This window comes from Struthio camelus, chromosome 5 (genome assembly GCF_040807025.1).
Source record: "Struthio camelus isolate bStrCam1 chromosome 5, bStrCam1.hap1, whole genome shotgun sequence".
Lineage (NCBI taxonomy): Eukaryota > Metazoa > Chordata > Aves > Struthioniformes > Struthionidae > Struthio > Struthio camelus.
Genome location: NC_090946.1, coordinates 31,740,651 through 31,766,729, shown reverse-complemented (window position 1 = coordinate 31,766,729; position 26,079 = coordinate 31,740,651). Strand labels below are relative to the sequence as shown.

General features: G+C 39.4%; 1 protein-coding gene across 3 annotated transcripts in view; it reads left to right on the top strand.

Annotated features, from left to right (window-relative positions):
* Positions 1-26,079, top strand: part of NAV2 (neuron navigator 2) — a 245,424-nt gene that overhangs the window by 46,417 nt on the left and 172,928 nt on the right. For all 3 annotated transcript variants that reach the window (XM_068945366.1, XM_068945365.1, XM_068945364.1), the window contains exon 2: positions 24,693-24,810. In XM_068945366.1, the coding sequence (XP_068801467.1) occupies positions 24,693-24,810 (118 nt within the window). The remainder of the gene's footprint in view (positions 1-24,692; positions 24,811-26,079) is intronic.

Sequence of the window (26,079 nt, the reverse complement as noted above, 5' to 3'; positions counted from 1 at the left end):
TTTTCTAGGCTCAACAAACACAGCTCCCTTTCCTCCTAGCAATTTTGCCTTGCTTGCATCTGTCGGTAGCTGACCTAGAATTGACATCCAGTTCTTTAAAAGTTCCAGACTTGATTGTGGAAAAGTTTAAAATCTTAGTTTTCAGGGTAAGAAATCATCGGTCTGGGAGAGAGGAAAAGAACCCAAATAGTGTTTGTCATCTTGTCAGTTTGTCATCTTAAGTTACCTGTGTAGTACAGGCTTGCTTTTATTGCTGGATATATTTCCCAGGCAAGCGTGACAGGTTTCATGCCAGTCTTTCTAGAGCGTATTGAGGTTATTGCTGAGCGTTCAGAGGTGTGGCCAGATGCTACCAAGATATCTTTTTGCTGAATAGACTGTGCCCCCTTTCTCAGCTCCTTCTAATCTCAGGAGAAAAGGATTGAATTTGGGTAGTTCACTCATTTTCTTTTCATGGAGACTTATTTGAGCAAGACTGTTCCTCTGCCTGGTTTGACACTGGGGGTTTCCCATTCCTGAGCCACTGAAAACACAAACGCTTCATTCTGATTTTCTTTCTGTTTTCATTTGAGAACAGCAGAACAGTGTACTGTAGAACAGAATAGTGTAAAACTTTCCTCTCTCTTTTTTTTTTTTTGTTTAACTGTTATGAGTCAGCTACACACCTTATGCAAACACCTTTTTAATGTAACCAGAACAAGGATCTTTCCCACTCTGCTGTTTGGCTTTGTGAATTTGCAAAAGATGATATATTATTGTTTTCATGGTAATTGAAGGTTACTGCAAAAAGCGTGTGATCCTTTTTCTTTATGCGAGGTTTAATTGTCCTGTTTTTGAGTAGCCACCAGCCTTGTGGCAACTGTGAAATCTGAGAAAGTTCCTGCCCCTTTACAAGATTTTCTTTACTATCACAACAGTAGAAACATGGTAACTAATGTATCTGGATATAACCTTTATATAACCTCAGTTGATAACCTTTCCAGGTTTGTGTTGTGTTTTTGGGTTTGTTTTTTGCCTGCAAGCAAACTAACGAGCTAAGCAACTAATGAATTAAAATGGTGCGCGTATCTTATCAAGTGAGCGGATAAACTCTGGGTCTGGCATGGAATAATACTTACCCTGGGATAAGCCTGTATTAAAAATTTTGCTTCTTGAGAAGGCATAAAATAAACTTGATTGAAGAGTCACGTTCGCAGCAGTTAAAGTTTTATTGTGAAATTTATCATAAACAATAGTGTTCTCGAAAACAGTAGTCAGATATACTAACATCTGAGCTTGTATTTAGGTTTTTGTGCTATGCAGCTTATTTTTAACCTTTCTTTCCTCTTAGAAAGGGAGTAGCTTTTCTCCTTTTTCAGGTGGGATTGAGGTTATGGGTTATGCATGGCAGGAGAAACTGGACGGAAGGCTGTTCGGCTGTCCCTGCTCAGCTTTCTCTGTTTGCCTCTGTTCTTTCCACTTTCATATAATACTTCAGTGATACTTATTAGTAGGATATAGATTTCTGTTTAGATTTTTTTTTTTCTCCCTGTAATCCTTCTATGTTTAGGTTTTCGATGTTGAAAACAGACCCCGGATTCTGATTTTAGTAGCAGTGAACAGACTATTGGCAGGGAAGCACATTAGTGTACAGTAAATGAGATTCTCATCCTTATCAGAATGATAATGATGGGAGGATTATTTACATCTGCATTTGTTTTAGCGTTAGGGGTGAGAGGGAGGGAGGTTTCAAGAAAGTCTTTTCCCCATCCTTGCTCTTCCTGTGCAAGGGCAATGTACAATAAGGGACCCCAAGCTGTAGGGAGAGGGACGCTTGCTCCTTCTGCTGGGATCACTGCTGAGGATCAGGAGGTGCAGCAAGAATTTGGGCCAGGTCTCCATCTCACTAGGCTGATGGAAAATGCAATGGGAAAACGCTACTCCATACTGGCTAGGTAGGAGGGAATGATGCTTCTGCTCATACAGTGTAACTGTGCATCACTCTGGATGAGTGCCAAAAGGTGCATGGTACCATCTGAACCAACATCTGAGTTTTGCAGAACTTAATGGGCCGTAAGCTGGGTAAAATGCTGAATTAAAAAAAAAAATTAAGTTGTTCTTGTAAAAATATGAGTTAATTTAGAATTTTTCCTATGAAGAGAGTACAAAAATGTTTATCATTATGTATAAAATTTTTGTCCTGGTTTACATCTGGTTTCCCCTTCTATTAAATGTTTCCCTTTAATGCTCTTATCTCAGTGTGCCTTCTGGAGTAAAGTGGCACATACAGCAAATAAAACATACTTATTTGGAAGTAACGTTTCATTCTGGAAGAGATTTTGAAGTGCTTAACTTAAAACTGCCACAGAAGAATTGACTCGGATGATAAGAGGCTATGCAGTTTGGAAAGTTACGGTTTGATAGACCTAATTTTGCTAGCTGACTTAGCTATACTTTTCATTAAAGGGGAAGAATCATTGCAGTTTCCTGAGCTTTTGCCATCTGTATTAGTGACTTGAAAGCAGTGTATTTAAATCATGTCATAGTATTATCTTGCAGTTGATAACCGACTGGATGTTGAAATTAGACCGCAGCAAATTACTGTGCCTTTCCAAGCTGAAAAAGTTTGGAACCTGAGCCGGTTGGTAGATGTCTAGATTGAAGGATTTCTGTCCGGTACTCTGTTAAGGATTAAAATAAATAATGAAATAAAATTCTGTGTTTCATATGCTATTGCATGTAATCGTATATTTCTCCCTATCTGTTTATTCACAATTAAGGAAATGTGCTTTTGACACACGAGCCTGTGAGTATGCAATGTGTTAAAGAGATGAACTTAATGACCAATAGCAATTTTTGTTATAAAGCTTGGAGGTTATCAGCCAGAAATTGTAGAAGAGGATCAGCTAAAAGATGACAACTGTGAACTGCAATGTCATAAGAAGAACAAAAAAGGTGAATTTGTTCCTAGGAGGTATCAGGAAAGGTACTTGCAGTAGAGATAAGGAAGTATTCATGTAGTGAATTGCAACTACTAGGAGGCAGAAGAAACCATATACAGAATATTATATGCAACTATGCTAACCCTCATCCCTGAAAGAGGGATCAGTTCAAAGGAAACAGAAGTTCTGTTGGATTGACCAAGAGAAAGAGCAGTCTGTTTGCTTGATTCTTTTATGTGTTTGCTGGCTTGTATATGTCTCAGTGTAAATAAGCACCACGTTGTAACTGTTTTGCTACAATATCTGGGTGTCCCATGTCAGTTCAGGTATCTTAAAAAAGATTGCTTATATAGGACCTTTAAAAGTACACATCTAAAATGTATATAGGTGCTATGCACTACTTATTTTGAGCTTCTTGAAATATATCAAATTAATACGTTGGGCTGCTTTTAATTTAGAATTCAAATGTAGAAATTTGAGTGTCGTTTAATTCTGTTCGGCACTTATGACAGTAAACGGAGACTGAGAAATGAGGGTAGGTCATCCTGCAAAATCTATTCCCATTGTGTTACAGGATGCCTTTTAGGAAGGCAGCCTGATTTTAATTTATTTACTGTCTCTCACTTAGGACACGGAGGGAGGACTGAAAATTATATACGCTATTCTAAAAAACTTATTTCTTTTACTCCCAGTGGCATGTGGTTTCATGTTAACTCTTCTGCATTGTGGAGACCAGAGGGATAGATGCAGATGTTGGGTGTTTAGTAGGACGTAAAATCGGGAAGTATTTTTTATCAGTATGTCAGACATCTGCTGTTACTATATACTGATTAATGTACTGTTACCATCATGTTCACAGGTTTAATATCTTAGAACTGGTTGGCTTACATTCTCTGTTACTCTTTGTGGAAGGCTGCCTCAGAGTTTTCCTCCGTCGTTGTCTGCTTTGATGTATGCAAAGCCTATACATGTGCATTTGGGAGGTGTTTGCCAGCATATCTGCTAGCTGTTCTGCTCTTCTTCCATGATGTTCCTAGGCAAAGAATATCTTGCTGTGTGAAGTGTAAAGAAATCACATTCATAGAGTCTTCTTTAGTAAGACAAGGTCGTAATTTCCCAAATCCTTTTCTGTACCATAGCTAGTTTGAATTCCTCCTTGAACACAGATGACTAGAATTATATGAGGTTCTTCAGGTGAGGTCTTGCCTGTACTTTGTACAAGGCCTTTAATACCTCTCAGCATTCATAGAGATTTAATGTATCAACAGTCATTCAGTTTCTTTGCAAACCAGCAGAGGGCTTTTACCAGTATTCCTGATTAGGGTCGTTATGGTGAGGCTCTGACTGCTGAAGTGTTTTCTGTTCTCTCTTTCTGTTGGAAAAGTCATACTTCAAACATCCACCGTTCCCTTTTGATATGCTTTCCAGCCTGTTTATTGCCATAAGGGATCTACTTTTTCATTTTGAAATATGTACAGTTTTAATTGGAAAACATAAATTCCTTATAGATTATCTGGACAGTTATTAGATTTTATTGTAATTATCCTAATGAAAGGATAGCAACCCTTCATAACCTTTATTAACTATTTATTCAGGGTAATTCCTGTGAAAGTGGAGCAGGGAAGATGATTTTGGTGGGGGAGAGCATGGTACTACAAATAGGCTTCTGAGCTAGGAGGTTATGTATCATTTTTTTCACCAATATCTTATACATGAAGTACCAGGGAATTGCAGAGTACCACTGAGTATCTGGTTTCTGGAAGCTGAGTGCGTACTGCTGTTCTGCCTGCATTGTAGCGTGTTCAGCAGGCAGCTGGGAAATAGGGCTTTATGAAGTAAGTTAGGTTTCTCCTCTATGCTTCTATGCAGCCATTCTGAGATTTGCAAAAATGTTTTGAATTTTCTTCTTTTTTAATCTTTAAAAAGCTTTTCTTTTTTTGAAGACTAAAACACATGTAAATAATCTGGGCTTAGAATTAGATTACCATTGCATTCAATAGAGGGATGTGTGAAGAATTATCTGAATTCCAGCCTCACCTTGGCAGGCAGGAGCTTCCAAAATCATCCAGATGCTACCTTGTTCTCCTGAGCTTTGCCTGGGATATATATATATTCTAGGGTTTTGAAGGTAGAAATATTTGTTGTTTAGGTTTGGTTTAGGATATTCTAGTGGAAAATATGTATTACGAGCGGATCCACAATGTAGGATATCAGGATTGCTAAGGATGGGATGTCAGGGATGATGTAGTCTATTCTGGTCTTAACTTCTGTAAAACCTTTCATTTTCATGACTAAGTGTGGATTAAGAAGGCAGATTTTTGGCCTTCTGAAAAACATTGCTTAAACCTTGAGATTGTCTGGGCTCATTTACTGAGATCACAGCTGTGTTGCGTGAGGTATTCCTGAAATCTGAAGTGGCAGTTCTTGCCTTGGAGGCTTGTGGTCTATACATGTCTAATAAGTATTATCTAAATAAGGCAGACAAAGGGTGGGAGGGGTGACAGAGGCGTAGAGAAGTAGAGATTTACTCAGGGCTGAAAACACTTATTCTCAAGGAATAAGAAGAGGAAATACACCTGGCATTCTGGGCAACTTACTATCACGTACAGATAAGTTTTTTTCCTAACGGTGTCGTATGGAGGACCTATCTTGAGAAATACTGAAAATATTACCTGGTTTGCTTTTTCTTGATAGAGAGTTGAGAGGGAACGTATGTAATTAAGTACCCAGCCCCCACGTCAACATGCAACTATCTCTCTCTGTCCCCAGCTAACCTGTAGTTAACTGCTTAACAGCTGCTGCAGGAAGGGCCTTTGGTTGAAGAGAAAGCCATCAGACTTCTTGCATTCTTAAAAGCGTTTGTGTTGTGTGATATGCTTATTTTGGGCTCAGTTGCTGGGCCTGATCTTGTTTCAACTGAGGTCTGTGTCCAGATTTGTTTGTCAAGGTCTCCACAGCAAGGCTGAGAAATGCATCTGCTCTTGGGAGAAGCATGTTGACATGGGTGTCAATGGGACAATCAGAAATATTGATTGTTAGGAGAAGTAAGCTTAAAGGCACTGTTAATCCTGACATCACTGGGTCATCTTGGGACCCATCTGCAGGACTAGCCCAGCTGATTCTCACATGACAGTGGTGGGACCTTTGGAGAGCTACTGTTATCTGGCATCTGTGATTGTATCCTCCCTCTGGCTGTCCAAGGTGTACAACGTGTGTTGTGGCTCTCAGCGCAGTGATTTTGAGCTGGAGCTCTTAGGGTGAGGAATGTTCACCACTTCAGCATAAGAAGATCTGTTTAAGGTGTTTATCTTCAATTAATTTTTCTTAGACGTATGAATTAATTATTCTGAGGACTTGAAGAAGGGAGGTAATGAGAGGATAATACTCTACTGCAGAAGCTTGGACTGTAAATAGAATTTATTTCCTAATCGGAGGAACCAATCTGAATCTGTGAAGCACACAGGAAACTTAATATAGACTTTAGTGGGTGCTGGGGAGACCTTACTGTAAGATTATATGTTTTGAACATGGATAAAAGGATGTAGAAATATATTCAAGGTCACTCTGAGCTAAAGAGAAATTGCTTAATAAACTTAGTTTGGAATCAGAGATAAAACAGTACCTTGCATCTAAATTGCATAAAACCAATAGCTTATTTTTTATGACGCTACCTAATATTAGGCGTGTTTTCTATTCTCAAAGCAAATTTTTTATGCTTTATAAAATAAAGACCCTTTAATGTCATTTTGAAGGTAGAGTGATTGGGAGACTGGCTGCATGTGTTTAAAAATAATGTGAATGAGGCCATGTGTTGGGTTCAATTTGGTGTCAGCTGTTCATTGCTGATCTTCAACTAGTTAATTTAATGTTCCCTGACATTTGCTCAGCAAGCTTTTTTTTTTTTTGACTCTTTTTTCAGCAAGTGATTGCTGATGAGTTGACTGATACAAGAATAAGCGAGTCTGAAGATAATACAAAGCAATAAGCAACACTTTTGAGGCCCTGTGGATCATTTACTAGATGTTAGAAAGGAAAGAGTAGTTATTTTTAACCCTATGTAAAAATTATAGGTTTATTATTTTGTTAGGCGGCTGCTTTACTGGTTAGACAGAACTGATGCTAATTGTGTTTAATCCTCCTGTGGGGGTGGGGGCTGGTCGCAGTGCCAGTAAGTACTTTTATTAGGTCTGTCAGTCTTAGCTGGGTGCACAGAGATATCAGAGTCTGCTAATCTGATCTTTGGTTTATTTGCTTTTTGAGACAAGCATCTGCAATGAGTTGGGAAAATAAAATATCAAAAGCATGAAGCGGGTGCCCCTGAAGCATTTGCAAAGGCCTTACTTATTCTTATCTCTTACTCATACCCCAGCATAATCGCATCAAAGTTTATAAAGAGAAAATTTAAAGGATCATACTGAATAAATACAAGTGTTGAAAACACTCTGAAGACTAACTCATTTAAATTGTCGAAATACTTTAATGTACAATTTACTACTAATTATATTAAAATAGGAAAAGACATAATGTAGAAGTACAGAAACAACAGATGTGCTGAATGAAATTATATCATGCATAAATATTTCATTCAGAATCATATTGATAACAGCTTATTTTCTCCATTATTGGTTTGCAAAACACTTGTCAAACGCCAGCATATTAATCTGCCCAGACCTTGCAGGTTAATAGAACAGGCAAGTGCCAGCAATTTTCCTTCTACCTGTGCCTCAACATAAGGAAAAACTTCTTTCCTGTGAGGGTGACTGAGCACTGGCACAGGTTGCCCAGAGAGGCTGTGGAGGCTCCTTCCTTGGAGATATTCAGAAGCCGTCTGGACACGGTCCTGGGCAATGTGCTCTAGGTGACCCTGCTTGAGCAGGAGGATTGGACTAGAGGATCTCCAGAGGTCCCTTCCAGCCTCCACTGTTCTATGATTCTGTGGCTTAGCTGGACTAGCTGATGAGCTGGTGACATGCAAACTGATTTAAGCCTGGTTTAGGGTACCAAGAGTCAACGTTATTCCATGTTATGTTTTATGCCACGTACACTGTTCTCTTTCACGTTCTCTGGCTACAGTCTTCGCATCTAAGATTGACTTTAAAGTAATCTCAATTCTTACCAATTATTGCCTATGATAGTTCATCTTCAATAGTTACCTCTTAGGCAGCCGTGTTATAGTAGTAGTAAATTTCTGCCTTGTACAATGAGAAAATGAGGCTTGAAGAGTTAGGCCATCTGCCAACCCATGCATCCATCCTTCAGAACTTCTAGGAGTTTCGAAATAGTGCCCATATCTCAGCAGTGAAGAGAAATGCTTCTTTGGCACTACTATACGCAGTTAAAATAATAAGTTTAAGTTTGGCCAGTCTATTTTTGAGGACATCAGGTAAAAGAAATCAATGAGAATGTTACTGAATTTTGGTGCTTCTCTTCCAATTCTGTAACCCTGCATTTTAAAAATGAGATTGGGCTCTGATTACTTACAGTTTCTTAAAGAGTCTTTCAGTCTCCTAGCTAGCTGTGGGGCAAGAGTGGGTGAACTGACACTAATTTCTGTAAGGCTTCATTTTTTCCCAACTCCTACTCTAAATATAAATTTGCCCTGTTGAGCAGAAGAGCTGCTGTCATCTCTTATACTGTTCAGTAAGGATTTTTTTTTATTGGTCTTGGTGTCAGAATAACTCCAATGGGACAAGCATGTGCTCTTTTAATGCATGCCTATAGCTGTCATTCACCTTGATGAGGTCTTTAAAATGATGTCTATGGTGTGAGTTGCAATGGAACTGGCCCAAGACGGCACTCTAATTTCAGTTGCCTGGATCTGTCCTTCTGGTGCTCACAAGGTGTAACCAGCTTTTGTTCTTTGAAATGCATTTGTCATTTTGCTGAGGCTGCTGATGTATAGTAGTAAATGCAATCGCTATAAAAGTTTAATGCCAAGCCTTCCTGTTCTTCAAGAATCCAACACTGATAGCTCACAGGATAAATTGCGAGCGATATCTGGGAAGTTATTTGTAGAGAGAAAAAATGGCATATCTATAGCAGCCTAGTGATTAAGAGATTGCACAAAAGAAACTTGGAACAAAGGTGTTGCTAACGGTGTTAAAAACAGCACTACAAAAGCAGCAGTGCTGGGAAATTCTGTGATAGAAATCACAGAATTGTTTTGTTTACAAAAATGAGATGCCTGTTTCTTTCAGAAAGTTTTAATGCCAATTTTAGATTTCATTCATGACTCGGCCATCTGCCTGTGATTAATTCATTTGATGCAATTCCAAGTTTTGGACATTGTTCCTAGCCTTCTTTTGAAAAAAATGGCCTCTAACCTAAAATCTAATAATTCTGCTGCACCATCCTTTGCAACTTTTTTCTTTTTGGCCTGCGTCTAAGGCCTTAAAACTGTGCGGATCAAAGTACTTGACAAAGACCTGGAGAAAGTAATGCTAGAGATATTAGTCCTATGTAAGCAGGGAAATAGACAAGTAGTCTTGATAGTTCTTTATTTTTTTTTCTACTATTTGTGTCTCTGTTAATTTCTAAATTAAGATTGTAGGGTATATGTATGCATATGTGCGTGTGTGTGTGTGTATATAATTTTTCTTTCTTTCTTTCTTTCTTTCTTTCTTTCTTTCTTTCTTTCTTTCTTTCTTTCTTTCTTTCTTTCTTTCTTTCTTTCTTTCTTTCTTTCTTTCTTTCTTTCTTTCTTTCTTTCTTTCTTTCTTTTTTAAACTAGCAGCACGCTCTTTGTTCTGCATTCCTCCAACCCTTGCTCCAGGCAGAAAAGAAAAAATGATTTTGCTGATGTCCATAAGGCTTGTTTCTATGCCTGTAGCCTCTGTCCTCCTGAGTGATTACTAGTAAATTGCTCTGATTTTATCTACAGCTTAGCCAGTATTCTTATCTGATGTTACTTTAAACAGTTCATGCATAGATGTGCTTTCACCAACATCCTGTGTAAACGTTTGACCACGTTTGTAGCATGGACCAAAATTAACGTTCCTGTCTGAATAAAAGCTAAGAGAGTTAACAAAGTTAAAAATTTCAGATGCATATGATCAAGGGACCACAGTAAAATGACCAAAGTGTACTAAGGTTAAAGAGATTTATTTAGCTCCTGTAAATTGCAAATTGTTTTTCTTTGCATTAAACCTGACATGTAGTAATACTAACCAAAGATTATTGGAGTAATACCTTATTAGGTGTAGGTGTTTAGGCAGAAGCAGGACTTGATGTGGGAAACTAAATGCAGGATCTAAAATTGAGAAGGAGGTAATGTAGGTGTGCATAAAATTACACAGGAATTTGAATGAGGGAGGCCCCTTTGAGCACAGTCTACTGTCACTGCGCTGATTGCCTGTGCTTCCTGAATTTTCCAGAGCTTATAGGTCTTCTGGTCGACCTCCTTGCTACCATATAATTGTTAAAAGAGTAATAATAATAATAATATAAATATTTTCGTTATCCACATCTTAAAAGGAAATCTATCAGCAGAGATCATAAGGAACTAAGATAATGAAGTCTTAGCCTAGTAAGTCATACTGTTTAAGACTTACATAAAGCTATTTAATGGGAATTGTTGAAATCCTTTGTGCTGAAAACAGCTGAAACCTGCGACTGATCTGCCTCATGACAGTACTATTAAAGGACTCTGTTCTATATATATTTCTGAATAAAGTTTCAATGCAAAAATGACTTCCTCTGCTTGAATGATTTTTCAGGCAGGTGCAAAAAGCCTGTAAGTGGCCCCTAGCTAAGAGCAAGGAAGCTCTCTAAAGGAACCTCTCCTGAACCTCTCATGCTTGTGGGGATTGTGCCTGTACTTTTCATTTCGTGATCAGCCCTAATATTTTGTCTGTAATTATTAATCACTGGCCTGCTATAAATTTCACTTTACTGGATTTTTTTTTTCTTTTGTAGGAGGCTAGGTTAGAGGTCCTATGTAAGATATTTTATTAAAACCCTACAGCATTGATTTTAATGACCAGATCAATGAACGTATGGGCTGTGGTGCCACTTTAGTGAACCTTCTAATTAGCAGCATAGGACTTACCATAGCAGATTAGGCCAGTGGTCTACTGAGCCCAACGTGCTGCCTCCAGCAGCGCCCAGTGCTGGCTGTCTTTGATGACAGGAAGCCTCATCTCACCCTCTTCCCTTCGTGGTGCATGAGTGTGCAATGAAGAAGCAGAATTTTTCACTTACGTCATGCAGAGCATCATTCTTCATCTTAAAGATAGTGAATTGATAACTGGGATTTTGGCTTGTATGTCTATAAATGCCATTTAGGGATATAAAATACTGATCCTTTTACATAGCCTTAAACTCTGAATACTTACAGAGGTTAGCTGTGCCCTGTTAGTAGTGGAATTTCTTAAACTCTTCATGAATAGGCAAATACATTTGTCATCACTGAGCAGATCTCTGTTTTTGCGATACAGACTGTGGTGGAAAAAGAACTAATCAGTTTTAACTACAACCGCTGTACCTTAGAACTTTTTTCCTATTTTCACATTGTCTCTACCATAGATACGGTCATTGTACTTCTTTGCACGTTTTGTTTTTGATCTGGTGCCAAATGTGCAGTTTTAACACTTACCAGTTGCATTCTAACTATATAATTGACATATAGATCACTCTACAGAAAACACTTCAAGTGCTTTAACTGGAGGCAGGAGGAACTAAGCTGAAAGCAGGGTCATAATAGACAATTTAATTTAGAAAGTTATCAGTCAGTAGAGGATTCAGTTAGATTTACATTTGTGAAACAGATGGCCAGCTGCAAGACGATTAGATTACGTTTATTATGTTTGTGGAAATTAATTCAGCACTTTATTTTTTAGTTTTGAAAAAAACTTATATAATCTGGTAGCTGCTTAGCAGGAACAATTTATGAAGACCACCTTATTCTTTAATGTGAAATATGGCAAAACCCTAGCAATCACTGGATGTGAAAGCTTTTTTCATAGCCTCATTTCTACTACACGTAGCAATGTAGTAAATGATATAAAATAGAAATGCTGCCACCTATGGATAAGTGGTTGTTAGTATTTTAAAATATGAGAGTTTTGTTTCTAGAAGTTCTTATTAGCAAAACATTTAGGGCCAGTTATCTGTGTGGAGTGTAGGTATATTCGTCTCTCCCTCTTCCCTCTTGAAAAAGTGAAGATCAGATTTTAAAATGCTGGAAATCTACCATTAGTGTAAGGTTTTTTTAAAGTGTCTAAAGTTTCCTGAAAATTTGGCTATTGATTTTGATGGCTAAACAGGAGATGAGCTCTTGTGATAATCTGGCGCTAATTGGGATGCTGAACCCTTCTGAGATTCTCAGTCTTTTTGTACATCTTTGGGAGCCAGTCTTTGCCATGCAAATGGATGCTTTGCTGTCACAAAGTATTTTTCACTATCTTAAAAATGCAGGTTAAAATGAAAACAGGTTTTCCAAACTAGGTCACACCTCAGGTTTGGCTAGCCAACTGTCCCTCTTCTGACTGTGCCCAAGAGCAGGAACATTAGCAGGAGCATGAGAAATAGAAGCATTAGTAGAGTATACAAAAACTTTTTAGAAGGATGATTGATCTTTTCTCATTCTTCTTGTTACTGTTAATAATCTTTAGAAACACTGGAATTAATAGCTGATTTTTTCTAATCAATGTCAGTACAGCATTCCTGTTCAGGAGAGCTAAATATCTGCTACATTTTATCAAAGTAGTTGAGACTTGAGTATGTGCTTGAAGTAAGCATGTGGTTAAGGGCTTCCTCAAGTTTGAATCCTGTTTTCTCCTTCTCCAGATTTTGCACTCATCTTGCTTGGTAATTCCAGCAATTAATAGGTTGCTGGCCTTCATAACTTTTGGGGCTTTGGGGAGAAGGGAGGAAACGAAGCAAAATCGCGCCTTGCTATAATTCAACGCAGTGCAATACATGTGGGTCTAGAAACACACAGATTTCAGCTTTGACTGTCATAAATTTTTGAAGCTTTAATTACAGGGAGCGAGTTTAAAACCTGAGTTGTTTTCTTTTAACACTTAATTTACATTTCTCTTAGGATGTTTCCCATTTTCATACTTGTGACCTTGCTTGCTCTTCCCCCTATAGACAGGGAGAGGATGAATGCTGTTATTGCACTGCATCAGGAAGTGGTAGTGCTGGAGTGAAAGCTGGAGAATTGCCTTATGCTGTATTTTTTTTTTTTGTCTTCTTACAACTTTGCTCTTCCTTTTTTTCCTGTTGTAACCATCAGGCAGGAATGTAACGCTGTTCTTTTTTTCTCCCTCTGTTTCTGAGGCAGAAACGTAAGAGTGAATCCATAGCCATAGAGACAGGAAAGGAAAAGGAGAAAGTCTTATGTTTTAAACAGTGATACCATCAGCCACCCTGCGCTTCTCACAGGGTCTAAGCTCAGTTCGGCTGCACTGATTTTTCATCCATCTCCTGGTAGTATCTTGCTTTATGTCATTCCAAACTTTAGAGAGCATTACCTTTTTACCAACTTCTGCTTGCCTCTCCTATGGGAAAGTTGGGACACTGAGCTAGATTACATTTTGCAGAATGAGAAGGGCAGTGCAGATGATTCATTGTTTTCTGAGTGGAATTAGACATCCTGTTGACAGGAATGCAAGACAGCTTGCTGGTGACTTCAGCGTGTGGGTACAGACAGAGCCTGGCCAAACCAGCTGCAAAGTCACTACTTTGTCTGTCTGTCTTGGGAAGCACCAGCCAGAACCAGAAGGGAATGCAGTCTTGTCCTTCTTGGCCAAAAAAGGCTTAGGGTTGGGTCTCTAGAGTGAGACAAAGGCCAAAATCTGTAAATACCTATTCCTCGCAGCAAACTGCTATTGCTGATAATTAAGAAAAGCCTTGGTAATATTTCTGTTCTCTCTATTTGGATCAGATAACCTGCATCTTCACAGGTTAGAGTAGTCAAAATGGTTTGGAGTAATGTGCTTTTGAGACAAATTTCATATGCTTTCTCTTTTGTTGTTGCTTCATAGCTGTCAACACTGTTTTAGTGGAGTAACCCTCCGTTTTTTAGAAGGCTATCAAGAGAAAATGGGATAGAGGAATGAATTTATGCTTAAGATGCTACACTGCAAGTCAGGTTTAGTTTCTGACCCTCTTGACTTTTATTGTGTCTTGGAGTAGGTTCCTTCCTCTGTTTTTTCTCAGAGACCAGTCGGGCAGCAATGGGCTCTCACAGCGTGTGGGGAAGGGCACGACAGCTCTTCTTATGTGAGGCACCTGAATTTTACCTCAGTTCTGATGCTTGCTGCTCTTGTGTGTGAATTCAGGGGAGGGTAGAAGGTCTTCCTTTGGGAGGAACTTGCTCCTCCATCATTCCTTGGAAATTATGTTTAGTTTGTCTTTTTTGAACCTGCTTGCGGCTGTGGCTGCCTGCCCAGAGGAGATGACACAGATGTAAGGAGTTGTGAGCACAGGTAAAAAAAAGACCCTTGGAGTAATTGCAGCTGTTTGGAACAGTCTCTCTTATTTTGCACCTTTTCCACATTGAGAAACTGAAAGCTGTCATAATTAGAAAAGTTTAAAAGATTATTTGCTCTCATAGAACAAGCATACCAAATTACATTGGGCTTGAGTCCTGATCCTGTTGAGTGCTGTTCGATGCTTTAAGCACTGGATGCTTAAAGCAGAAATTTGTATTTAAGACTGCAGCTTCCTGAAGTTAGAGCTCTTCCTTCTTCGCTGGACAAGCTTTCTGGGGGAACGTGGCTAACCTTTGCCATTCTCACGTACAACCTGGTGTCTGTTTTTGGAATAGTGGAATTACTGCCCATAGCTTAGTCGAGTGCTGCCCAGGCACATCAGAGGCACCGTACCTAGTGCTATGTAAGTAAAGCAGCTACTTCTTTTCTTTGATAGTTACAGTATATTATGTTCCCTTCAGACTGCATGAAAGCACTGTTCTTCCCCCACCTCCCAAAACCAAACAAAAACCTCTGCTGGCAGTGAGTGGGCTTTGCTGGAAGGGGGAGCTGATTTGGAGACAGTGTGGCTACAAAGTTATTTGCTTTTCCTGAAGCATAAAAGACGGGTATAGATTTTATTCTGGCAGAAGTGTTCTTTTGAAAAAGTAAACAGTTAAAACTGTCAGACGTCTGTCCCTCACCTTGGCAAGAGGGGAGGTGAAGCTGTCATTGCTTCTCACCTTGTCAACATTTGCAACATTATTTTTTTAATATAAAATTAAAGCAAAGCAGTTTACAAAGGACAATTCTCTACTTTTTTAAAGGGTGCCAGCAATGTGGTCTGATCATGGCATTGGGGGCGGTCTGCATGCTGTGGGATCCTGCCAGAAGGGCAGTCTTTGCTCTCTCCACCAGGTCCTACTCAGGAAGATAGGTTTTGCAGGTATCCACTTTAGGTCTAAGCCAGCCTTATATTTTTTTAGCCGGTATTTGTGATAGATATAACTTCCAAAACTTTGATCCATATTGTGAATGCTCTGAAGTTCATATCTGGATTTTTGTTTGACCTGTTAATAAGTAGAGGGATGGCATGCAAAATTTTGAATTTCCAGTCAGAGTGTAAATCCCCATATACAGTGGGAGCATTTAGACTGAGGCATTTGTTTCTACAGTGAGTAGAAAGTCTCCTATGATTGTGCAATAACTCCATATAATACTTTTAATAATCGTCTCAATCCCTACGGCATCTAATTCAAAAGAGCAGCCGAACTTGGACTTGCTGCAAATAGCTTTGGTATTAGAGACGTCCAGTGCATATGAAAGCATGCTGATCCTGTTTGAAATTTATTTCAAACTGAGTTAGAGAAACTAGTAACAGAAGGAAGCAGTGGGGGTGTAAAGGAAGAGCGGCAGGAGGGGTGGGAGTTGCCAACCCAGTGAAATGTTACTGCGTAAGAAATCTGACCACAGTGCATGCGTGACTTCAGCTAAAATTAACCGTGTGGGCTTCACTAGCCCGTGTATATATCCCCATTGAACGGTAGACCCCTTGAGAAGGAAGAGCAAGCTGGACTCTAGCAATATACGCTCATGTTAAATATGCCAATAAGTAGTATGAACTGTCGGGTCCCTGCTCGTGGGAGAAGTAAATTTTCCTGTGATCATTATAAAACAGTAAGCAGATCGTGGCTCCTTAATAATGGCAGCGGTGCTGTTGAGCAGTAATCTAACTTTAGCCTCAGAAGTGATTTTTCCCTTCTGCAGCTTGCAGCTTCTTAAGATTGTCTGTGGTTTTTCTTTGGAGTACAAATGTATCACCTTTTCAGATAAGCCCTTTTCTGTTGCTGTTTGTGTATAATTGTAGATGTAAGTGGGTTTATTTCATGTATGAAAACTGTGAAAATAATTTGGTGCGCACTGTAGATGACTTGTTAGCAAAAGCTGAAAAACTAGTAAATTTGTTTTTCTTACTGCTTAAGGTCAATTATATTTTGTTGACGTGAGATCAGACTGGTTTCTTCACTGTCGCCAAATACGATTTGGAAAGGGTTCTGCTGATCAGCTCAGTAATCTAAATCTGTCTCACTCTTGGTTGTGCAAAGGAATTCTTGCAGGTGTTAATGCAATTTCATTTCTATTCCTGATTGAAAATGTTTTGCGAGGGGAATAAGCGAGTGGCCACCTGCTTGGCTTAGTGTGTGGTTTCAGCTTGAAAGGGATTTGTATATGGAAAGCGTGCATAATGGGAGCATTGAGAACAGAGCTCTGCAGTTAGCAACACAATTGTCAGCCTTACTTCGCATTCTAGCGAGGCTGCTGCCGAGGAAAACCTTGCTTTGTTATGAAACGTTTAAACTTCTGTATAGGCAGTGTCTCTCAGTAACGGGGTTCAGAAACTCAGTGATCGTGGCAGAAAAGTAAATGTCTGTTTTCTCCTTTTTTCATATCGAGTGTAGTAAAATACTCAGTAGGAAAAGAGTAAATAACGTGCCGGTAAGGCAATTGAAAATATATTCCTTGTTTAGGTTTCACAAAAGATTTACTTTACACAAACTCAAAGATAAAGCAGTGCGTGCCCTGAAGCGTTGACAGTCTAAGGCTGTATTACTGGAAGGACTTGCAAGCATGCTCAGTTTTACACACATGCTTGACTGTGTGTGCTGTGAGTCAGCCCGTTGCTTTTGAGTAGTAGTCATATGCATGAGAATAGCTCTCCCCAGTTGGGAATAAGGCTTTAAAGAGAGAGAAATTAATAGCCCCGGTGGTGTTTGTTTAAATTACCCACTTCTGTATTTAACTTTCAAAGGGTAGTTAATACATGTAAGTGTCCAATGAGATATAATATTCATTGGAATACCTCCCACCAAACGATTAATAATTTAAAGCTGTCCCAACAAACACTTCCGCATGTGAGTAAAATAAATCACCTGAATTAGTTCTGCTGAATAACAGAAGTAGAGTTGCCCGTCTCCCCAGTGAGGCAGCAAGGGAGACCTCCGTTTGTTACAGTAGCTTCATCCCAAAAGCTGATGATAACTGGAAAGTTAGATCACTTAAAGTAAAGGATGATATTTTACTACTATTAAGTTACATATACGCTCATATCAAGTTGTTCCAGATATTTCTAGGGGATCAGAGATGTATGCCTTCCTTTCAGGAAGGTTATTTTCCCTTTGCATGTGCTTACCGGAAGGGATGCACCGCTGGTGTTTGGCCGGCCATCTCCTCAGATTTGGAGTTTCTGGCTGTTTTGTCCCTCTTGCTAGCTGTTGGTGACAAGGTGCTCTCAGGGTGGAGCAAACAAGTCCCCAGGCTCCAATTTTCACTCCCACCCGGCTTCCAGCATCTGTGGCGCTGAGCGGAGACAGGTCTAGCCCAGGGCCGACGGAAAACAAAAGAAAACAAAAAAAGCCGCAGTCCTTTGGATGTGCAAAGCTCTGCTTGTTCTAGGAGAGCCAGTGCTGGCCTTGCAGTGAGTGGCATCTGTGTCATGGTACAGATATATGGATACAGCTTTCCTACAGGATTTAAGGAGAACTGGGGGGAAAGAACGGCCACAAGTTGTAAGCACTATCTGATGAGAAGGCTGTAACGAATGCTATTAAACTTGCTTGGTTTTCTGCCATGTGCTTTTTGTTTGTCATTTTGTCAAGACCTCAGCAAAGTATCAGCCACAGTTTTGGCAGGGCCGTAAGCTCTACGCAGCTTCAGAACAGGCTGTGACGGTCGGGGTGCTCTCCCGAAACCGGCAGCGCTTCCAAGGGACTCGGAGCTCAGCCACACCGCTGGCTTTCACTGACTGACCTCGGGGCTTCGCTCTGTGGCATCACTCTACCGGGGCCTAGCAAGGATCAGCGTGAGACTCCAGTTGATGTTATCAGTCAGAAACAGCGATTTCATGACTGTGTGCGCGCGTGTGTGTGGTAAACCCCATGACACTGTGCAGCATATTGCCTGAGCGTTTGATGGGCACTTTTTTGTTTGTTTGTTTCTCCCCTGTGGCGTTGTAACAAGTGCAAGCGCTGCCTTTAGGATCATCTTGATGCGTTGTGTCTATTTTTAGTATTTTTTTGTGAACTTGAGTAGGCAGCGTGGTTTGGTCAGCAGTAGCGTAGGCATCGCCTTGTACCGCGTGTTCCTGTGGCGTTCCTTGGTGTGACTAAGCCTTCCTCTGTTCTAATTGTGGTACGTGGCCTCGGAAAGATGGCGTTCAGCTGTTAGCCACCTCCTGACTCATGGCAATTGTTGGAAGAAAACAAGGAGAGGCAGCAAATGGCTGATCAGTTAGGAGCTGGCATGGTTGGGGAAGGGAAAGAAAGGTTTGAAAATGCACTTGGGCGTCTCTCTTTAATTAGAAGTTGTCAGTGAAAACTGGTGAAAAGGAAGGTGTTCACACATGCGTAGGGTGGGGTTTTTTTTTTTTTGGCTGACTTATTTAGAGGAGATAAATTCCTTTGTGTGAACCTTTTGCTTTTCATAATGAACACATTTTAAAATACCAAGGGGAAGGCAGAAACCAATGGGCAATTTTTTGCACTCCCATTTGGGCCTAAATCCCATTTAAAGGAGACCCTGGAATAAATGTTAATATCTAGTACCTAAATCTAATTGCAGCTGCATGGATATAATTTGTCTCCATCATGATCTCTAAGGTGTCGTCTTAGATTCGCTATTCACATGACTTTATTCATAGGCTTTCTGTTTCCTGGTTTTGACCAGTTATGGAAACAGGAAAGTCCTCTAGATTGCTATATTTGACCCTTTTCATGAGCAGATCAAGCAGGACTTGCCTGTCAGTGTGTCTGAACACGCAGGTATCAGCCTATGGCCTCCAAATGGTATCTGTAGAACAGAAAACTGTGGTTTGCGAAACCAGCTTCAGAATACTTTTTCTCCCTTTGCTTTTTGACTGATTCTTCGAAACTTGAAAAGACCATGCGTATTACTTTAAGTGGTCAGAATCTCCAGGATATTTGCTTTTTACTGGCCAGTACGTTCCCAAGCACTCTACAAGTGCTTTGTGGTAACTGCGTGATCCCTTCAGGAGTGATTTGTTGCTGCCTTTCTGCTGTCATTGCTATCATATTCAGAAGGAATGAAAAAAAAAAAAAAAAGAGGAGCAATAGGAATCCTTTCCTTAAGACAGGAAATTCCAAGTGAGTCCAATAAAGTCTAACTTCAGACACTGCACCACTACAGTGGCAATGTAAAGGATGATCATCATCTATGTTGGAAAATGATTTTACTTAGTAAAACCATACGTAGACCATTATCAGGATAAAGTCTATGAGCAAACGCAGCAGGTAGCCTCAGGATGAAACCATGAGGTCCCATTTGCTAGCTGAGGCAGCACATGACGTTCTCAAGGTGCAGAATTTCAGCCATAATTTCATGGCTGGTCTCAGAGCTGTCATGGAGGGCAGCGGAGCTGAGGTACTATGAAGAAACAACCTGTTCTGTGAACGGCACCTTTCTACTGCTTCAATATTCAAATATGACGTAAATTTTCTGAGATATATTCTAGATGTGATAGGCATGGTCTCTTAGTACAGGTAGAAAAGTTACTTGAGGTTTGAAGTGACAACAAAGTCCAAAGGTCTCCCAGCTGGAAATCAAGATTTCTCTTCCTCTGAGGCCTCTCTCTCTCATCTGAAACTTGTTGAAATATGTGAATTTAACGTTAAGGAAAGGAAAAATAAAAACCCATTGAATTTTAAAATGCTGTAGTCTTACTCATTGAAGATGTACTGGTCTTCAGTCCTTTTTGTTTGCAGAAAATTTTTTAAAAGCTTTAGATTTTTTTCTCCTCAAAACCTTGCTCAATTCCTGCAGTAGTGTTTTAGCTATGACTCATATTGCACAGAATATTTCCAAAATCAATATTTACCTGTAATGCTCTTAATTCAAACCTGATAGAATCAGTGTTTACCTGTAACACTCTTAATTCAGACCTGATGGACTGAAAGAAAAAAGGAGAGAAGAAAAAATATCTTTCACATTTGTTTTTAATTTGTTTCCAGATAATTGGATTCCTAAGATCAAAGATTATGTGGTAAACAAGCTACTGAAAAGCTGAGTCTGCCTCTAACAAAAGCCAGAACTTAGACCCCAGTTAAACATTAAACTGATTGATCTCAGTTAAACTGAGTGATCTCACCTGCCCTGGTGATAATGCCCAAATACTGTTTTTTTTCTTGCTTTTGTTAACTAAAATAATGAAGCTGCCTTCAGTGATTTTTATACTGTGTACAATTACTGGAAAGTTTTAAAAATCTGTGCAAGTGCATATAATAGAACAGTACCTCAATTCCTGAAAGTTTACGCTGTGTTGTTTCTTTCAAGTTGTGCATCTTTTGCATCAATATTCTGAGATTACCACTCAGGACTGAAAGCATAATTTACCACACATCAGCTGTCTCATAAATTTAGACTGTTTTCTTTCTAGAAGGACATTAGAAAAATTATGATCTTCTCAGATTTAGGCAATCCAAGTTTTTAGAACTTGTAACAAATTGTTATGTGTATTGCTTATATCCAGTCCCTTTTATTTTGTATTTGCTCTGTGCATTTCACTGGTTGGTCGGATACTTCATATTGCAAGATTTTGTGTTCTTTAATTAGGTGACTGTTCAGGTTATTTTCATGTGAGTATTAAAACCAGTGATTTTGTCGTCTGCTTGATGAAAATATCCAGGAACACTCAAGAAGGGAACATATCTGAAAAAACTGATGTGCAGAGGTAGGCCTATATGAATGGAAAGTTTCTCAGCAGTGTTTTCCTAGTTTTTGTTATTGTTTTCCCAATTATTTGCCTGTTTTTGAGCATTTGAAAACATTATGAGTTTCATTTTTCATGTGTCTAGAAATAGCAACCATTGTACTTTTTTCGCTTGTTTGTATGGAAAAGGAAAAGAAACCTTAGGAATCGTATTTGAATAATACGTTACAAAGACTTGCAACAAACAGTTTTTGAAAGCATCCTGGAAGGTTTCCATAATTACCTTAATATATGCCAAAAAAATGAGCAGTGACTATGAAGAGTTCCTAAAAATGAGCAGTGGCCTTGGTAATACTGCACCCATAAGAATGTTTCCAAGCTTGCCAATGTGTAGTCCAGTCAATTAAAAAATCAATCTCATTTGCACGTGTTCTGCATATTGCAATGTGATGTGATAACCTTTAAAAGAGAAAGATGAATTTATTAAGTAGATCTGTATTTTCCTGCAAAGGACTTGATTAATCAACTAGCTAAATGAAAGAATATTCCATTCCTTTAAATACCTCTTAAACAAACATCATCTTCATACATAGCGGTATATATTATTGTCATTTAATGAAATATTATATGATGAGCATAAAGAGTTCAACATACAGAACTGCGATTACAGAATAATTTGCCAACAGCCGAAATTTCTGCATTGTATTTAGAGACTTTGACTCAGCCAGCCAGTATCTGGGATGTTTCAAGCTGTCTCCTTTAGCAGGAGTTACTGGAGTTAGGCTTTTCTTTGATGCAGATCGGTTTATTAACAGGGCATGAATAGGAAGTCTAGCGGTCCTGAGTGCAGCAGGAATTAATGCAGGGGGAAGATGAATGTGAAATAGCAGTTTTGCGATTCCAAACTTGTGTTCTGCTGTAGTATTTGGTTTAAAAGTTTCTCTGGACTGGTTCTCAAGGTCCTGCTGTGGTTTCAGGGTCTGCCAGGAGAGAACTGCTTTTGCCCCTGCTGCTCTTTCCCGTTCCTGCCTTATCCTAGCTCTTGAGCTGACCCAAAGTTTGGATGATAAACTGGATCATGGAAATGATCCCGGCTTGATCTGGTGCATCCAAATGTAATTTTATGCCGGTTTAAAGTCCTCCTGTGAAACTGTGACGTTCATCACAGCCTTCCCGTTATAGGAAACTCAGTTATTGTGCTCTGCTAAGTTGCTCGTGGGCTGAATTGCAGTAGCAGTGGAGGTGTGTGTGTGGACCATTGCGTTGGGGAAGTAAAGCTCAGGACTTTTAAACTTGTTTCTGGGTCCATTTCTGCTTGCAAATAAGCAAGCCAGAATTGTGTGGCAGAAAAACAGGTAAAGCCAATCCTAGCTTTTTAAAGCTGTTAGACTTTGAAAAATATCTTCCTGTTATGGAAAATGTTTTCTTGTTAAAGGAGCTAAGGAACACAATGTCTGGTTTGTGTGAAGCTTTTTTTCAAACCAGTGAGACAAACCGGTGTTTGTTTCATTGAGCTGTTTTTCACTGAGCTGCTGTTTTACTGAGGTGATCCCGCCTTTTTTCCTTTTCTAGTCTGTGACACTGTTGGCATGGGAAAGGCACATCCTACTCATGTAAAAGTGGAAGTAAAGGATAAATGGGGCAAAATAAGGACATACGTTTCAGATTTTGAATGATTTGTTCAATGCTGTTAACATTTTTTTTTTTTTTTTTTGCAATTGCAGCGTTTGCAATTAAAAGAAAGGACTTTGTAATCAAAATAGGTCTGGTAAATATATATATATTTTTTTTGCATTAGCACTGATTTAGCAGGTGCAAGAGGAGCACGAAGTTACAGGCGCGCCTTGTATTATTTTCAGGTTCCTCAGGCCACTGTGGCAAATACTTGTCTCTCAGACATGGGAGTTGGCTTTTGACTCTCCTGAATGAGAGGACCGTAAGCCTTGTGTTTTCAATACGCTACCGAAGGTGCTTCTGAAGTTAGTAGCCATGGCTGTGCTCAGTGCTTGCAGTCAGTAGTTTAAGGGGTTGGTGTTGCGGCACAAGGGGCTGCTGGGGTTGCTTAGCTCAGGAGCGGGGGGAATGGCTCTAAACCCCTGTTTGCTTCAAGAGTGTTTTGCCTGCAGTGGCAGCAGGCAGAATCCTATTTTAGTAGCTGTAATCTATATGTGTATATATGTATATCTATATTCCTTAAGACTGGATAGGAAACTTGATGGCCCGATGTTCCCAGGCCAGCTGCCTAGCCCTCTCTTGCTAACTGTCAGTAGCTGTGAATGAAAATGTAGTTGCTGGACCAATGCAGCCTCTCCTTAGCAGGGGAGCTTTCCGTGGGCTTCGGGGGCCCTCGAAAGCATGCTTAGACAGCGTTTGAGAAGCATGTGCGAGCCGTGTTAGCGACAAGACGGCAGGCCTCAGCTGTGTGTGGCATATATGTTGAAAACTGTTGTGAAGACCTTGGCTTCTAGATGAGGGATTCACAAACTTGTGTGAGGCCTTTGTCACCAGAAGAGTGTTTTAAATTAAAAGTTTGATAAAAACAGTGTGTGGTGGTTTGTAAGGCCCATGGAGGGTCGGCAGTGGCCCACGCTCCGAAAAGCTCATGTATGTACTCCGCCGTACTGCCACGGCTGTGTTTCTAATAGGACAGAGAGAGTAGGGCTGAACCTTAATATTTTCTCTGAGTGTAAAAGGTAAAAAAAAAAAAAAACCCAGATATTTAGTTGTTGTTTACTATATTTCTTTGGAGTGTAAGTAGATCATTGAAAAAAAATCTTCCCTTAATTTTTGTCCTACACAAAGAACAAAAAGCATTCTTTAATTCATAATCAGAAATTCCTAACTAAGCCTTTTTCCCTTTCTTCTTTTTGATAACCTAGCATGAGAGGAATATTTTGTAAGTTGTCTAGTGATCTTGGGTAAGTCTTGTGCTAACACATTATGAGCAGCATTTACTAATGCAAATTGAAGCGATATTTCAACTTGGCTGCCCTGCTGGCTTTGTTTTCAGAGCATACATTTTAAAGTAAATGCCAACAATTAAAGTTTGCATAATGGACTAAAACCCAGTTTAATAGACCTACTGGAACCTATGGAATAGAACTTACTAGAACTGGTAGATTTCCAGACCTTTGAGGGCCTGTTAGATAATATTACAGTGGAGTTTCCTTAAAATGAAATTGCTGTATGGCTAATATGTATCAGAAACGATTCTGAGAAAAGCATCTCTAAAGTTTCTCAGTAAGAGACATAAGAAAGGCATGTCAAAGGGAAAATGCAAAAAAGTACTTAGATAAAAATTGAAGTCTATTCCACAAACACGTTACTGATGCAGAACATTCGGTTCAATGTCTGATGATCCATTCAAGCTGTAACATTTTTAGTTTACTATAGTCTTCTGTGAGCTTTGATGTCAGATTTTTGAATAGGAAAACCCATTCTATAGTAGGCTGAATACTTGATCTGCACAATGCCTTGAATTTTAATGGTGCTGACTTGTTTCAAGCAGCTCAAAAGCAGTCCTCTTCTCTCAGCGTCTGAGAGGCTGATGTAAGCAAAGATTAGAACTCTAATTTTTAACGTTGATGTCATTACTAACAATTTCTTTTTGTTTATTTATCTTCCCCCTAATAGATTTATACCGATTGGGCTAATCACTACCTAGCAAAATCTGGCCACAAGAGATTGATAAAGGATCTACAGCAAGATGTGACTGATGGCGTCTTATTAGCTGAAATAATCCAGGTTGTAGGTGAGTGACTTTCTCTTTTTGTACCACGTATCCACCAACTCACTTAGAGACGCACCTTCTTTATCTTCTACATAAGCATTGAGAAAAAACACAATAAACTGCGTGGAAGTACGTAGATAATTTTCCCTCAGAGACTTTGCTAATTAATTTGATAAGGCCTTACCTTAAACGATGGCGGAAAAATATTTGATGTTGCTAATAAGATCTCCTGAAACAGCAATATCATTCTGCAAGCTGAATGTTAAAAAGCAGCTGATGAGGTTTTTTACTGCTAGGCTGCTTTTAGCCTTCACTATCTCTATTTCTTACCCCTTTTTGGGACTGGTCTGGACATAATTCACAGTAACAGTGGCCTGCTATGTTCCTGCTATGACCTCCTACTTCCAGCTGGATTTGAAAAATCCCTATATATAGCTTGGAGAGGGTAAGAGATATGATTTTTACATGAAAGAAATGAAATCTTTCATAATGAGTTTTCAAATGAGGAAGATCATTTATCATTAAGGATAAGTCTCTCAGATTCAGGCTAAGGCTAAGTCAGGCTCATTCCTGCAAGTCTTGAGTTCCCTCAGTTTGCACTAATATTGGGAGATAATGAAGGTTCTAACCAATTTGCAGCATTGGCCCCATGCAAAGCTGCATATTCTCCCTCTCCCCTTGGGCCTGAATCCTTCATTAGTTCCTTCAGAGGCTCATCCATCTGGTTCCTTGGGATGCCACAAAACACATGCATGGGCCAGTGGAGATTGATGGAAGCAGAAAGCCTGCTAATAGGAATTAGGATTACTATTGTTAGAAGCAAGACTGACAGATTTGAGATGCAAATTAAGAAGACAGCAGTGAAGTAACAAGACATCAGTGCATGCATATTTATGTGTTTGAGATGCTGTAAAAAGGCTTGTTCCTTGATTTGAGAGACAAATCTGTAAGCCACATACTCAGATGAAATCAAGAGACATAGTTCTGTTGATTCCACTAGAGCTTTACTGGCATACATCAAACAAGTTTTCATCTTGGCATGTTGTCGAGCAACAAGATATCCTCGTAGCTTTCTATGGACTAGTGGTGTAGCTACAGGTGTATAAAAATAGGTCATGAATTGTGCATTGACAGATATTCACTGTGAACAACACTTCATCCTGTATCTATTTACTAATGCATGTTTAGTAGGGAAAATTTTTCAAAACCCAAAAACAGTTAAGTGCTTCTTCCTTTCATACATATACCCAGCTACCCTGTGTTAAGTGTTGTATAGAAGAAGGTGTAAGA